General features: G+C 43.3%; 1 protein-coding gene across 1 annotated transcript in view; it reads left to right on the top strand.

Moving 5' to 3' along the window:
• Nucleotides 1–850: 850 nt before the first annotated feature.
• Chmp4c (charged multivesicular body protein 4C) overlaps nt 851–16,932 on the top strand; it is a 31,013-nt gene continuing 14,931 nt past the window's right edge. The window contains exon 1 of the mRNA XM_034515929.2: nt 851–1,168. Within this exon, the coding sequence (XP_034371820.2) occupies nt 859–1,168 (310 nt within the window). The 5' untranslated portion in view covers nt 851–858. The remainder of the gene's footprint in view (nt 1,169–16,932) is intronic.

The raw sequence follows: 16,932 nt of genomic DNA, 5'->3' as shown, positions 1-16,932 counted from the left end.
GATGTTGTTCAAATACGGCAGTGTGACACATTAGGCGAATCCTTGGAATTGCGTGGAATAAATGCCGCCGGCCATTTCTCGATGATGCTTGTCAAATAGGTTTCCAGCTGTATTCTAGCATCAAACCAAAGGCTTTGCTTCCCCTCCAAGAGGTGGGGCAGATAAAAATCACCATGGAGGAAAGATGATTTATTTTCTCCTTTTTGTTACTTGGATATCCATGTGAAGGTGTTTGACAAAGATCCAAACACAGGAGCAGCCCCATTTAAGGTTCAGATACACAGCAGTCACACTGTACGCTTGGTATTCCTAATTACAGAAACGAATATGACCATTAAGCACATACAGAAGTCCTCTCAGAAAAGGGGTGGTAATCGTCTTACGAAGATCACCAAGCACACGTCACGTCCCGCGGGACTGTATACATACAGAGGCTAGCCTAGCCAGCACAGCCTCTGCTGTGCCCACATCTTCAAGGTCGGGGAGGTCAGTGTCCTGCTTAGGGCACCCACTCAGAGGAACGTGACAGAATATTCTTGCTCATAAGAAAAGAGATTGGAGACAGGAACACTGTGAACTCTCTCTCACACTCTCAAAAGAGCACTTTGCATATCCAGGTGGGCCACCTGCACTCACAGCTTTCCGGCCTGGCCAGACACCCTTGGAGCGAGATAGATTTGCTTTTCTCTGAGCCACTTTCTCAGCAGTGGCTCCTGGATGCGTCCCTAGTGCAGACAAAGCAGTCCCTTGCTCCTGGCCAACTTTTCTCGGTTCCCTGACTCCCAGAGGGCGGAGGCGCAGGCTGTCCTGCCCCCTCCCGGGTGGCTATTCGAGGGCGGGGCCGAGGAGGGCCAGGAAATGCCCGGGAGTGGGTGTCACCTGCCGAAACAACTTGTTGATTCCCAGGAGCCTTGTTGGCTCCGACTGTGGCTCACCTGTTTCCAGATCTCTGGGACGCTCGCCCCGCACTCCTCAGCCATGAGCAAGTTGGGCAAGTTTTTCAAAGGGTCCCGTTCCTCTCGGACCCGCACGGCTCCCAGCGCCCAGGAGGCCCTGGCTCGCCTCCGGGAGACCGAGGAGATGCTGGCCAAGAAGCAGGAGTACCTGGAGAACCGAATCCAGAGGGAGCTTGCCTTAGCCAAGAAGCACGGCTCCCAGAATAAGCGAGGTAGGCTGTGCCCCAGGCCAAGCGGTTCTCACCCACTCGAGCCCTTCCCTGGGGATAATCTCCGTCTATGAGTCTGCGTCCATCTAGGCCGGCTGGCTTGCCTTTCTAGGAACCCAACAACCCTCCCCCCCCACCCCCCCCACCCCGCGCCCTCACCCCAGGGCCCGGTGATTGAAGGGAGCTGAGCTAGGCACTTGCCAGGGTGGCAATATGTTAAGCTCCAAAAATAGTAGTAATCGAGATGAGCAAGGTGTGTATGTAATATTTAAATGACCCAAATCAATCCACGATGAGCCCGGAATCAAAACTTCAAAGTCAAGATGAATGTTACTGATCATTTTTCTCTTGTCTTGAACTCATGTCTTGGATTTGAATGGCACTTTCTTTGTTAAAGTTCTTTTTTATGTGATATTTTTGCTCATCAGTTTTGTGTATCATATTTGAGTTTTAAGAATATTGCATTCAAAGGAAGTTTAACTTGGGAGTGTATGTTTGTGTTCAAGTCACAAATACAGTTTATGTGTAAATAAATATTTGGTGAAGCGTGTTCTAAGATGTTCTGGTTTATCTTGTTTCTTTGCTATTGAAAACTTCAGCTGCCTGTTGTGCACTTGCAATCTTAAAAAAAAAAAAAAAAACAGAATCAAGGTATTAAATATTAAGTTTCCTATCTGGCTTTTAGTACACACAAAGGACTTTGAGTCAGAAATGACTCTTGGTGAAGCCTGTCACACCTTGAACTTTTTGCTCTTTGTCAGAGTTCATTGGTATGTGCATGCAAACTCAGGGAGGTTAGCTCTAGGGCAGTGGAGACACCCCTCCACCTGCGGCGCTCCCCCTCCTCCTGCCCGCGGCGCCCCCCCACACCTCCGCGGAGGAGATGAAGTGGTTAGCTCCAGGGCAGTGGAGAGCCCCCCTCCGCCTGTGCCCCCCCCCCCAACCGCGGGCACTGGAAGTGGCAAAGGCTTTGCTTACTGATAAACCCCTGAATATTTGTGACCCTATGTTTGGCTTCTTTACCATAAATGGTACCTGGAAAGAACCTTTCTCCTCATGCCCGTCCTCTTTCCCCCATCTTTCCTTTGTATCTTTCATGATCTTGTAGGTACTGAGGGCAGAACCCAGGGCCCCATGCATGCCAGGCAAATGCCACACCCTCAGCCCAGATTAGTCACAGTGAAGCCCTGGGAAGAATTAGCTCACCCTGATGACACTCTTTTGTTCAACCCAGGAAAGTTGTGACCTCTCAGGGCTCAGGGAGGTGACCGTGGCTCTGCATCTTCTTATAAAAGAAGGGCCTGGATATACTCGCTCTTGTTACCATGACAAGAAGGCCAAATTTCATTCTCCTCTGCCATTGCCTGTGACTTTAGCCACAAAACAACATGGCTTAGAGTTAAGGACTGGGTTCTATTTTTATTCCATGTTAAAAATATTTTGGGAACTTAAATTGGGTGACATTTTCTAAACAGAGACCATGATTATAGCTGGCTAAAAAGTCAGTGTTCATTGTTCATGCTGTCACTCCACTTCCCCTTGCACTCTGCAGACTTGCTGAGTGTCTGTCACAGCACGGATGCCTGGTTGTTTGTTTGGAACTGTGTGTTCCTTTGCTTTGTGTTCAGTGGTAACTCAGTAAATGTCTATTTAATAATATGAAAATTTGAACATCTACTTCTAGGAATTTATAAAAGTGTAGATTTGCTTTCAGAGAGTGAAATGTAAAGTAATATGGGTTATATTGGCTTCTAGTGGCGGTGCCTTAAGGTGTATCACAAGCTTACAGGATAAACAAGGACGAAGCATTTGAAGAGGTTGCTGAGTACCAACCCAGCTTCCTTAAGTTGGGGAAGTTACAATGCACTGTGAGCAAGCAGTCACTGGAGCAAAGACTGATTCATCATCTAGATAGGTGACTTCAATCCAGTGGCCCTAGGAATAAGCAGAGGCTGGCTTGCATGAGACCATCTTTAATACAAGCTATGGAATGAATGTAGTCACAGGCCTCTGCATTAGAAGCTCCATCAATAGCATTGACAAATAAGCCAGATAACTCCAGAGACACACAGCCATTTCTTTTTATTAGCCAGCCACTAAGAATACTTTCAGATATATAGGAAAATAGGATCCAAAATATTGATCACTACAAGGTCCCTGTGCTACATAATGATACTGCTAGGTTGGCTGTGATTTACACTGTAATCTGAGAGACAATGCATTCTCAGTCGAAGCTTGGCTTCCATAGATGGTCACCTCATGTGTCAAGCATCCTAGCTGAATGGTCAGGCACTATGAGACCAGAACCACAAGTTTTTCAGTGATGAATGTTCCACAACAGAAACAGATAGCATCTTGAATACCCAAAGGGTGTTTTACTGGTGAAATGGGCAACTTTTAGTTTTTATTTATCTTAAAAAAAACAAAAAGACCTGGAATTCTCTGACAAGTGAAGACAATAAATAAACCAGGGCAGACTGCTCTGAAACCCAAGCACTGAACTACAATGCCGAATAGTTTGTATCATAAGAACCATATGAATTTCCTTAAGAAGCTAATTCAGGATGCTAGTAAGGTCCCACGAGAAGCTCCTGAAATGTTTCTTCTGGAGTAAACAGGGGTCATGGGGAGTAGGTATTTCTCACTCAGGTTTCTGGATGACAACAGAAAGAGAAAGACTAGGAAAGAAACAGTTCCTCCAATTTACCAGCTCTTTGAATATCAAATCATAAGTTATTAAGCTTAATGAATCACTGTAGTTCAGGCTGACCAGGCTGGCCTTGAACTCAGAGATCTGCTGCCCCTGTATTACAAGTCATGCATCACCACTCCTGGTCTCTCTCTCTCTCTCTCTCTCTCTCTCTCTCTCTCTCTCTCTCTGTGTGTGTGTGTGTGTAGGGTTTCTCTGTGTAACAGTCCTGGCTATCCTGGAACTTGCTTTATAGACCAGGCTGGCCTTTAATTCACAGAGACCCACCTGCCTCCTGAGTGCTGGAGCTAAAGGTCCGCACCACCATCCACAACCCTAGCTATTTTTTAAATAAGCGAAATACATGCCAAAAATGAATCCCATTGATAAAATTACAAATATTGTGGATTGACTACCGTGGTTTAGGGGGTCCTTTCCACTCCCCCAGGTTTGAATAGGTAATGGGAATCTTTTGGACCCATAAGTAAATATCAACATGGTACCTGTTTGATCTCAAATCAGGGATAGTGTCTGGCCACTGGTTGGGGTGGATTCTGATGGAATTCTTCCATAGGGCATATTCTAGGGGCTGTCACTGCCTGCTTCAGTGTTTTAAACATGGTGTTCTGGAACACCCGAAAGGACAGAGTTAGAGTTTCACTGGTCTCGTAAATTAGATAAACAAGTTGCTTTGCCAACTTGCTACTGAATATTTGTTTAGCAACATACATGCTGATCCACTTTTCCTGAAAATTGGGTTGAATTATAACTAACAGTAAGGAAATGCACAAGAGGTTAACTCTGACCTCTGACCTTAGACTTCTTTAGACGTCATCATTTGCTGTGTCCTGGAAAGTGTGAAATGCACACAACTAAATGGCCTCTGCACCTGCGGTGTCATGATGTCAAGGAGCTGATGGTCTCAAAGAGTAAACAGCTGGAGAAAGATTTATAATTTGATTAAAAACTTCAAGAGGCCTGAGATGTCTTAGAACTCTTGTTTTATACCTAGTGATCTGTTTTGGGCAGAGGCAGACTTATTATATATCACTCACTTTTTCCCTACTTTGCCATTTCACCGAGAGCTTTGTATGATCCTGTCTGTTTACTGAGGTCACCTGGACACCAGCTTCTATTCCGGAGATTCTGATCTAACTGCTTGGAACTGGACTCTAGTATTGGGTTTTCAAAAAAGGGTTTCCAGTTGCTCTGCCCTAGGTGGAAAATCTAAGTCCATTGTAATTTTCTGCTGTTAATGAGGTTGAAAATCTAGGCCTCTCTCTGTTCCCAGCTTCCCGGGTCTTCCCACATCCCAGGACCTAAGAACAATGACTGTTTGTATACTTCTTTGAGGTAGGGTAAGCATCCTAACTCTTTGTGCCCTAGGCTGGTGGCCTCAGAAACTGACTTGTGTGGTATCACACTTCAAACCTGTGCTGACACGTTGGTTTGACTCCACCCCATGGAGGTGTCTGTTTTTATTTCTTTTTGAGGTGTTTTTTAATGTTATCCGAGATAGATGGCTGGGATGCAATACTGAAGTTTAATCATTATAATTTGACACAGAGTACTGGGTGCTGTCGTCCCAAGCTGGGCTTTAGAGAAGTCAGCGCTGCTTTGATTTGTAGTTCTTCCTGTCACTCTGCAGCTCTGTTCTCTGACTAGTCAGTTGGCCTGACTTGTGACTTCTCATTTGGCAGCGAGAGCACAGATGCTCAGAGCTGTGTGGATGAGTGACATCACTGTGAAGAGCATTCAGTGGAATGTAAATATCAGCCCCTGGTCTGTAACATTTTTTTTTTGAAGTTAAAATTAGCTCAGATTTTTCTTCCAGAATAGCAATAAATAAATCTTCATCTCCTTTCATATATTTGAGGACAGCGGGCACTTCTCTAAGTACCCCCTTTCCTCAACTTCCCTGATTCCATTACCTGAAAGGCTTTTCTTGTGCTAAGGCTGGCTTACTATGCTGGGCCTAGAGAAAGGCTGGTGACAGGATACTGTGAGCCTCAGAGTGAGTGCTGCCCTGCCTTCCTTTGTGGCACCTTCCGCCTTCTAGTCCTGACCCAGCTGCTCATCTTGTCTAGGGCCCCAATCACACGTGTGGAGCAGGAACTCTAAGTGAGAAGACGTGGATCTAGCCAGGGGGTTAACTGTAGGCCTGAGGCATCGAGTGAGTGTGTTGATAGAAAAGGCCGGATAAGCAAATTTAGGAAAAAAATCCCTCTTCAGGGTCATTACACACTTGATTCCAGTGAAGCATGATGCCTGAACCATTTGCTCTTCTCCTCAGGGGTCTGTTTGGAGAAATGAGTTTCCAAGGCAGAGTCCTCAGTTTCCATTGGGAGCCAGGGTTGTGAATGGACAAGGTTGAGTTTTATTTTGGAACTGGATGCAAACATGATATTGCCAAGGCTGTGTGTGTGTGTGAGTAGACAGGTGTGTACTAATACACTGGGATCCTATTCATATGGAGTGGGACTTTGTTCACAGCCTACTCTTATCTCAGTGGGAGGAGCCCTCTATGCTGTTGACTTAACTTTTTAGTACAGTTGTCTTTAACGACTTCTACCTCAGACACTGGGGAGCAGAAGGACTTTGATGTAAAGAGAGCTGCCGTCAGCTGGCTGAATGCCAGCACAACTCTGGATTAAGTGAGACAGCCATGAATTGCAGGAGCATGGAGACAGCCTCCTGGGAGAGGTAGCTTACCTGATGACCTCCTTTCTGAAGACAGAGTGTGTGGCTCTTTGGCCATGGAATTGAAATTTTTTCTGGATGTTTATTAAAATGCTCACTCCCAGGAACCCCCTGGAGATTCTAATTTAGGAGCTGCTTGGTAGATAGCACACTCTGAATTTGGAACATACCCAGTGATTTTGATCCTCAGTAAACTTAAGAACCTATGACTTGTTATTCAGTGAGCCACTAAATTGGAGGGACTGACTGCTATTGTTTTCTTTCCATTATTTAATGCATGTTAATTTTTCAAACTAATAGGTTTTACTATGGCATTTCTGTATACATATACACATCTATATACATATATGTAATCATAAATATATACATATATACATACATCAACTTTGATGACTCCATCTTTTTTTGTCCTATCTTCTCTCCAGTTTCTCTTCCTATGTCTAACGTTCCCTTTCTATGTTCAATTCAGTTGTTTTGTTTCCATATAAGAGTGCAAACAGGAGATACTTTTTTTTCTGTATGGCTTATTTTTGCTTAACACAAAATCTTTTAGTTCAATCCATTTGCCTGCATTCAACAAAATTTCACTCTTCTGGATGCCAACAATCTATGGTGTACATACTGTTGTTTATGTTTAGAATGTTCCCCAAAGGCTACATATTAAAGGCTTGGTCTCCAATGTAGCAATGTTCGAAAGTGGGCTTTTCGGATTTTTTAAAGCATTACTTCTCTGACCTTATCAGTGGGACCTTATCTACTGATGGGGCATCGTTTGATTGGATGTTGGAAGATGATAGAAACTCAGTAGGTGGTGCTTTGTTTAAGAGTGTGGATCTTGTGGGTCTGCACTTGGAGTTCTGTTTCTCTTCTGTACCTCTCTCTTCAATCTCCTGCTTATTGGTTGTCATGAAGTAATCAGACTCTTGGTCACCTGCCCCACCTGCCATGGTGTTCAGCTTTGCTGCAGGTCCTAAGTAATGGAGACTGTGGACCAGGAACAAAGTCTGAAACAAAGCCCCGATGACACCTTTCCTCCTTTAGCCTTCAGGGTGTTTTTCTCGGTGTTTTCACAGTGATGTCGGGCTGACTGGCAGCATGCACACTGCATTTGCTCCATCTGTTCATCTGTGGGCATCTAGGTTGACTCCATGGCTCAGCTGGCATGTGTGTCTGGTTCTTATGGATCCAGGGCTCTCTCAGAATATGGAAGATCTTAGATTTATTCCACACTCAAGGTAAAACTATCCACTATCCATACTGTTTTCTAGGCTTTTGGTTATCTGATTGTTTTGTGCTACCCTCAGTATGCTTGCTCCTGGAGAAAACTGAGTTGTGTAACTAGAACATTAATCAATACCCATGTAAGTGATACTTTACAATCAACTGTCCCCCTCGCTTCTTCAAAATAAGTTGATGGAAAATACCCTGCCCTATGTCACCCCAGAAGCACCACTTAGACATTCATTCTGCAATGGGCTAACCTCAAGAATCTATACTAGCCCTAAGAACTTCACTCACTTATACTGTCACTTAAAAACTTCTAGCTTACCCCTCTCTTGATGTCCCTTCAGACCCTGACAAGGACTCTATATAAAACATACTTCAGCCACATGGTTAGATACTGTGCAGCATGGAGTGAACTGGTTTTTTTGTTTTGTTTTGTTTTCTTGATTGTTCTTTAAATATTTTTTCATTCTTTTGTTTGTTTTCTGGAGTAAATAGAGGGTTTCACAGGGCTGGAAGAGAGAGAATCAACTTGCAAACGTTGTCTAACCTTTACTCATACATTATAGCATGTGCATGCCCACACTCACATATCACACACACACACACACACACACACACACAGAGAGAGAGAGAGAGAGAGAGAGAGAGAGAGACAGAGAGACAGAGAGACTGAGAGACAGAAAATAGTAAATACAAAATTTAAATGCTTGCCTTAGGATTTGATGGCAAGAAGCATGGTGACAGACAGTACTCACACAGACAGACATGGTGCTGGAGAGGTAGCCAAGAATTTTACATCGGATCATCAGGCAGCAGGAAAGAGAGAGCGACACTGGGCCTGGCTTGAGCATCCGAAACCTCAAAGCCCACTCCCAATAACACACTTTCTTCAAAAGGCCACGCCCCTCCAACAAGGGCGTACCTCTAGTGGTGCCATTCTATGTGAGCCTATTGGGGACTTTTTTTTTTTTTTTTTTTTTTTTTTTTTCGAGACAGGGTTTCTCTGTGTAGTCCTGGCTGTCCTGGAACTCACTCTGTAGACCAGGCTGGCCTCGAACTCAGAAATCCGCCTGCCTCTGCCTCCCAAGTGCTGGGAGTAAAGGCGTGCGCCACCACTGCCCGGCTTGGGGACCATTTTTATTCAAACCACAGTTCTCCTACTTGCTGATGTCCCCTCTCCTTGTTCAAATCAGTATATTAAGCTTATGTTTAGTATTTTACATTTATTTTTATTAGACAACACGTCTAGTTATCTTAGAATTAGAAAATTAATTTCTTTTTTTATACAAACTATGTTATGTAGTTGAACTTTATTAAAAAACCTACAGACTTTTCTGTTGTTATATAAATATTTATTAAAATATCTAAAGTATTAAAATGTAGTATTTGTAAAATATAAAATTTTAAAATATTTTAAAATTAAAATTAATTAGATAATTTAAATTTATTAAAATGCTTATTTAAATTACATAAACATCTATTAAAAGTTGCGAAGCCAATGCCCTTTGGCTGCCTGACACCTCATTCCTAGAGGGCAGCTGCAGTATAGGAGCATGGTTCGTCTAAGATTCAGCCAAGACTTTTGATGGCCTTTTAGCAGATCAACACTTGACAAGAGTTTTATTCATCTAGATATGAAACAACTGACCTATTTTCTAATTTTTGTCGTCTTATTTCTATTATTTTTTCCTTCGGTCACACCCTACATACATTGTAAATTATGTTTCCAAATCTAAAAGACCACACATCTGTGGGTCCACAGATGCTGGTTTATAGACGGTTAGTGTCATCAGAGCCTCTGGGGAGCGTTTGACAAGGACACACTGGATGATTTAGCGTGAATGACAGAATCAAGGGGCTCAGTTTTTTTTCTGGATGATTCTTCTGTGAGATGGGCTAGAAGCCCATGGGCGGGCGCTCTGTGGCTTTCCCTTGTACCAGTCAGTATGCCACTAAAAGAGGGAACCATGAGTTGGTTTAGTAGTTTTCAGATTTGGGAAGTCACATGGGCTTCTCGAGATAGTGATGCTCTTTTCCAGCCTCTCAGACACTAAGAGTGTAGACTTTTGAATTCTTTGTAAAAGATGGGTGATATGGATTTTTGTAGTTTTCTTTGATTTGTATTGTTTTGCATTTTATTGAACTAGCCAAAGTAATTAGAATCAGGTAGAAAATATATTACTGACTCTGATTGTACTTTAACTAATAAACACGTCTAAGAAGCTGTGGCAGAGGGTACTGTGAGACATCGTGACACATCATAGGTGCACTTCGTGTTTCTATTGTGTTTGTTGGCATTCAGAACTACTTAGTCCAGACAGCTTCATATCAGAAAACTCTGTTCTAGTCAACTACCCTAAAGGAAAGTTACCCAATATTTAGTTTTTTGAGTTTATGATTCTTGCTTTGTATATCACTTTTGAAGTGGGCATAAGTGATCTATTTTGGGGTTTGTCTTACTTACTGTTCTAGAGCTGTGAAGCGACACCATGAACATGGCACTTGTAGATGCAATCATTTTTTCATTAATTTATTTATTCATTCTACATTCCAATATCAGCCTCCATCTCCTCTCAGTCCCTTAACCCCTCATAGAGCTCCTTCACCCATTCTTCCTTCCCCTTCTCCTCTGAGAAGGGAGAGGCTTCCTCTGGATATCCCTCACCCTGGAATATCAAGCCACATTCTCTCTCACTGAGGCAAGGCAAGCGGTCCCAGTTAGGGGAACAGGATCCACAGGCAGGCAGCAGATTCAAGGATAGCATCTGCTCCATTTGTTGGGAGACCTGCATGAAGACCAAGCTGCACATCTGCTACATATGTGTGGAAGGCCTAGGTCCAGCCCATGCTCACTCTTGGTTGGTGGTTCAGACTCTGGGAGCCCCCAGAGATCCAGGTTAGTTGACTCTGTTGGCTTTCCTGTGGAGTCTCTGTCCTCTTCAGGTCTCTCAATCCTTCTCTCAACTCTTCCACAAGACTCTCTGAGCTCCATTTAATGTTTGGCTGTTGATCTCTGCATCTGTTTCCATTGGCTGCTGGCTGGAGCCTCTCAGAGGACTGTTATGCTAGGATCCTGTTTGCAAGCATAACAATATCATTAATAGTGTCGGGGACTGTTTCTTGCCCATGGGATAAGTCTCAGTTTAGGGCAGTCATTGGTTGCCCATTCTTTAGATGGAATCATTTAATTGGGGGCTTGCTTATAGTTTCAGAGGGTAGTACTGCGAGGTGTATGGTGGCAGGCAGCAGGCAGGCAGCAGGCAAGTAGGCAGCAGGCAGGCAGGCAGGCAGGCAGGCAGGCAGGCAGCAGGCAGGCAGGCAGGCAGGCAGCAGGCAAGTAGGCAGCAGGCAGGCAGGCAGGCAGGCAGGCAGGCAGGCAGGCAGGCAGCAGGCAGGCAGGCAGGCAGGCAGCAGGCAAGTAGGCAGCAGGCAGGCAGGCAGCAGGCAGGCAGGCAGGCAGGCAGGCAGGCAGGCAAGTAGACAGGAGGCAGGCAGGCAGCAGGCAGGCAGGCAAGTAGGCAGCAGGCAGGCAGGCAGCAGGCAGGCAGCAGGCAGGCAGGCAGGCAGGCAGGCAGGCAGGCAGCAGGCAGCAGGCAGCAGGCAGCAGGCAGGCAGGCAGGCAGGCAGCAGGCAGGCAGGCAGGCAGGCAGGCAGGCAGGCAGGCGGCAGGCAGGCGGCAGGCAGGCAGGCAGGCAGGCAGCAGGCAGGCAGGCAGGCAGGCAGCAGGCAGGCAGGCAGGCAGGCAGCAGGCAGCAGGCAGGCAGGCAGGCAGGCAGCAGGCAGCAGGCAGCAGGCAGGCAGGCAGGCAGGCAGGCAGGCAGGCAGGCAGGCAGCAGGCAGGCAGGCAGCAGGCAGGCAGGCAGACAGCAGGCAGGCAGGCAGGCAGGCAGGCAGGCAGGCAGGCAGGCAGGCAGCAAGCAAGCAGGCAGGCAGGCAGGCAGGCAGGCCACTGGACTAGTAGCTGAGACCTTCATTCTCATTCATAGGCAAGACACAGGGAGGGAAAGACCTAGGTCTGGTGAGGGCTTTTAAAATCTCACTCCCAGTAAGAGACCTCCTTTAATAAGACCATACTTCTTAATCTTTCCTAAACAGTTCCAACAACTAGGAAACCAAACATCCAAATATATGAGCCTATGGGGGCCATTTTTTTCTTTCTTGGAGTCATAAGTACATGTTAATCCACTTATAAGGAATAAGATTATATAGATATTTAAAATAACAGTTAGTTTTGGGGATTTTTAAAAATCATATTCCTGAAATATTTACCTTAAACTTAGCTGGTTCTATACATTTAGCAGAAGATGGTTTTGTTGTTGTTGTTTATTTCTCTTTTTCTGGTTATTATTTGGTAGAAGTATTTTCTAGCAAACCCACAATCGGTTTTAAAGTTTGAGAAAGAAGAATGGGGGAAAAGCAAGCGTAATGCAGAAACAAACCATTTCCTGATTGGGTTCTCTTGCACACAGACTTTGGTTGTTTCCCTCAGACAGCTGATGTGCATAGGGAGTTACTTAAAATGACACGTTTAGGACACATTCTAAAACCATAAGGTCATTGTTTAAAGTGGCAGGAGCTGAGCCTCTGCAGCTCTGACCGTCAGTCACTGCTAAGGACCTTTCCAGACAGTTCTGACTTGAAAGCATTTCCATTGAGCGTCTGGGAGATAGATGGGTCCTTCAGGAAGGAAGAAGCTCTTATTTCCACAGCTCTGTGGAACCTCCCTCATGTCTTCTCAGTCTAGCCTGCTATTGACTTAAAATACCAACACAATTAATCACTATCCAGGAAAAAAAACACTGAAGCAAGCGTTCAAGAACAGTGATCTTTAGAATTATAGGAGAGAAAAGGAAGTTAAGTCTCTGTTAGAACTGAAAATCTTGCGTTAGAAGTTAAAGTCTTCATTTAAAACACTAAAACTTAATATTGACCATAGATAAAATAAGGCTTACGTATTTTTACCAGGCTTGAATAGGAATTTAAGATAGTAAACTTATTATGATTATTGTAACATAATTTTTATTTTGCATGTATGGGTAGTTTGCTTGTGTGCCACATGTCTTTTGTCTCCAAAGCCAGAGGTGGCATTTATATCTGGAGTTACAGACAGCTGTGTGTCACTGAGTGTTGTGAACTGAACCCTGGCCTTCTGGAAGAACAGCCAGGTCTCTGACCACTGAACCATCCCTCCAGCCCCTGCTGATGAAATTATAATCAAGTACTTGATGAACATTTTGGATGTTAAAACTCTAACTTCTCATACCTTTTACTATTATAATAGGGAACCATATTATATATGTGTAAAATAATCATATGAAAAAAGTTATATATGCCAAACAAACAAACTACATCTGTAAGCATCTCTCCCCTGGGAGGTCAAGCACAGTTGCTAATCCTGAGACTTTTTGGTAATATTCACTAGTTTCATACCCACATAATTTCCCTACATTTTAAGTCATAGCTGATCCATAAAGTTGACTAATTTGTGAGGTTATAAATAACACTGTTAGCAAATAAAAATAAACACTTCAGTTTTATTCACTTACGTATTCTGCCTGGAGTCAAACAATTAATGGTTTTTTTTTTTTTTTTTTTTTTTTTTTTTTTTTTTTTTTTTTTTTTTTTTTACAAAGAATATCAAGTAGATTCTAATGAATGTATTTGTATGTTGCTCTAATAACTGAGTGCTTCACCTGCTTGGTAATTGACCTCTGAAGACATTAATTGTAAGGAATGAGAATTTTACTGGGTGTTTGAAATTAATCTTTTGTGCTTGTGTTGTTGAGAACTAGGGTCAATAGCATTTTTCTGAATCATGAACTTCCCCTCTTAGATTTATCTCTTTTAATGTTCTCTCCTGATCAGCTGGTGCTAGAATGGTCTGATCTTGAGAATGAGGGCAGAAGCTTCATTTTTATCAGAAAATAATTTCAATTGTCTTGGTCCATTTGTGCTCACCTCTCTCCCTGAAGAAGGATGGATGTACTAGCTTAACCTGGCGTTCTAACTGTTTACACTGTGTGATAATAATCAATTTTGTCGTTCTTGTGTATTTTAAAACATAAGATTTGGTTTGGAGTTAGTGGCTTGCTTACAGAATAGACCACTTCCTGGGGATTGTGCCTCAGAATATTTTCCAGGTTGACTCTCTTTCCTCTGGTCTCCCACTACATAGTCACGTCCGTCTCTGTTGTGGTGTAGCTGTTTTTAAAGCTGTTTACATTCTGTATGACATTTACTACTGGAAAGATGTCTGAAAATATGGAGGTTATACTTAGGAAACAGCTGGTGTGATTTGCTGCTTTTCATGGTATATAGTTCCTGGTGTCCTGTATATCCAAGCCAGAAAGTTCACATTGGTCTGAGATTTGCACTGGGCAGAAGTCACACATTTTATTGAACTGCATGCTGAGTGTACGTGCATAGGATTTTGATGTATTTTCTTGATCCGCATGTTGAATGTATGTGTACAGGGCTTTGAAATATCTGTGTGCCTTGTAGATCTCTTATTTTTCTCCTCTGTATCTTCTCTAACCACTAGAGAGCAAATGTAATTTATATATGTTAGTATCTATGGGCACAGAGCACATTACATAGTAGTAGTAGATGCCACCGTGTCCCCTGTTTCTCTGTAGGGCCTTTAACGTAATTGACAAATCCTCTCTCACTGATCCCCACCCCATCCAAAATAAATACACATGGCTTATCAAATGAGGAATATGTGATTAAGTGCCCATTTCATGTCTTGCCTTCCTGAACTTGTCACCTTTCTTTGTCCTTCAGAGCCTAACAGTGCCAGGCCTGTGGTATATACTCAGCATGTACTTAAGAGATTGAAATGGATGAACCAAGAGCATGTTTTTGCAAGTGTAAAAGTTCAGAGAAATTCATAATAGGAAGATCCTGAGCCAAAGTCTCGATTTTTTATATTGTTTCCTCAGCTATTTTGAATATAACTGTGGACTTTGAACAGAACTGTTTGAACTGTATTGTGTGAACTAAAGCCATGCACCACCACTACTGGAGACATTTCCTAATGCATAATTTGCATATGTGTAAGAATAGGACTTATACTAAAGTTCCCCAATTAAACATTGTCGTGAGACTTTCCAGTAAAAACAGAAGATGACATAATTGTTTCTGGATTGCATCTGTCTTTTGAGCAAACTCATAACCTGGCTGAGCTTCTGGAGCTTCATTATTTAGTTCTTAGTTCATCAGCTTCTCCTGGGCAAGAAATAGGCAACCATATCCTCGTGTATAGTTCACAAAAAGGTTAACTGTGCTGGCTGCATGTGTCGGTCCCTCCAAGGTTCTTATAGTTTAACAATGGCACTGTTTACACAACTTGGATGGAGGGAATAGATTAACCTTTAAAGTCAAGTTGTCTTACTTATAAACAATCAAGTGGCAATTCTTTGTGCTGTCTTGAATTATGTAACATTGATTGTTGAAAACCTTCCTTCTTTGGCAACATGGTAGAGTGGAATTATAAAGGTCTGGTTTAATTTTGGATTGCATGGATAATTCTTACATTTCAGCCTTAGTGAGTGGTTGAAGTGTTCCAGCAGGTGTCCTGGTAGCAGTGCACTTACTTACAAGGCACTGTTCTGCAGTCCCTAGCTGAGGGTATGTTGTTGTTAAGGGAGGAGACAAGCCTCTGGCTGTTTCTCACTCAGAAGAGACTACAATTGATGCCTTTGTTGTAGAAAGAATGTTGTCCAGGTCTTACCAGCTGCTCAACAGCACATGCAGGAGGTTGGAAGATTGAATTATACCTTCAAAGTGAGTTAAATTACATGGTTCTGAAAGGGGCCTTTGCCAAACCAGATTAATGCTTACTTTGCAGCACTAGTTTGACCCTGAAAAAAAAGGACAGCTGTTTCTCTCTCAAATCATTCATGGAACCAATGTCAAGGCCACTCAGGCTGCATCAGTGGCAGCATCACTTCATGTAAAACCATCTCATGGAGAGATTAAGTTCTTGGCTTTTAGGAACTGACAGCTCTTGTCTTAATTCCTGGGAGAAATGTTAAGGTGACAGGAAAAAGCCACAGTGGTTTTCAAGTGTCTTGGGAGCAGATTCAATCATGGAGAAGCTGTTGGGTTTATTCACACAGCAATAAGATAAACAATTCAAATTTCTATTCTGAACACACATCTAGAGGCCTTGCTTCTTTGGAACACATGGCTATGTGGCCTCAGTGGATGGAGCCAGCTGTGCTGCATCTGCTAAGACAGAGCTATACTCGCATGTCACTGGGTCTCAGGTCTTCTTCTTGGTGTTCTGAGCTGGAGGCTTGTGTTGAGTGCCATTTCTTGCTACTGTGGCACTATTATTATTGTTGTTGTTGTTATTAATATTATCATCATTTTTTCCATTATTATGATTGTATCATCTCTCTCACAGGAGAGAAAACTAAGCTGGTCTTTTCAATGACTTTCTCTCTGCTTCACCCATTTTCATTTGTAGTTTTCAGACTTGAGAATTATAGTGTGGAGCTGAGATGCCAACTCTTGAGGAATTTTTCACATTTCTCGCAAGTGTTTTGAAAGCAAGGAGCCATATGCTGGCTTAGGCATTTACGATGTGGCTGCCTTTATATTGGAATGTGAAGTGGAAAGGAGTCAGGTGAGCCAGCATCAGGTGAGCCTGCATCAGTCTGTTGCCTAGTGCAGGGAAAAGACAGAGCTCTTGCCTCAACAAGATGCAAGATAAGAACTGGCTCTTGAAAGCTGTGTTCTGACCTCCACATACACACAGAGGGTGCACTTTCCAAACAAAATAAAATAATGTCTGATAAATGACCCGCGCAAGGTTGTGTTTGTAGCTCCATCTCTGGAATTCTGACTGCACATGAGGGAGGTGGGCATTATGATCAGAATCTGAGTGTTCAGACACCACAGTAGACATTTTCCATACTTACTAGCAAAATGTCTAACAGCTGGGTGTGGTTCTCCACAACTACACAGTTTACAAGAAGCCAGTGATTTGAAAGCACAAATTCCAGAGAACAGTGTTCTGCTGTCCTCTGGGCGTGACTCTTCATCATCTGGGAGAGGAACATTAGCAAGAAGAGAGAAGGTCACACTACATCTAGGTCAATGTACACCCAAGTTATTAAGTGCTTGAGGTAGGATTAAGTCATAG

The sequence above is a fragment of the Arvicanthis niloticus genome, chromosome 13, assembly GCF_011762505.2.
Source record: "Arvicanthis niloticus isolate mArvNil1 chromosome 13, mArvNil1.pat.X, whole genome shotgun sequence".
NCBI lineage: Eukaryota > Metazoa > Chordata > Mammalia > Rodentia > Muridae > Arvicanthis > Arvicanthis niloticus.
This window is presented reverse-complemented; position numbering and strand designations above follow the sequence as displayed.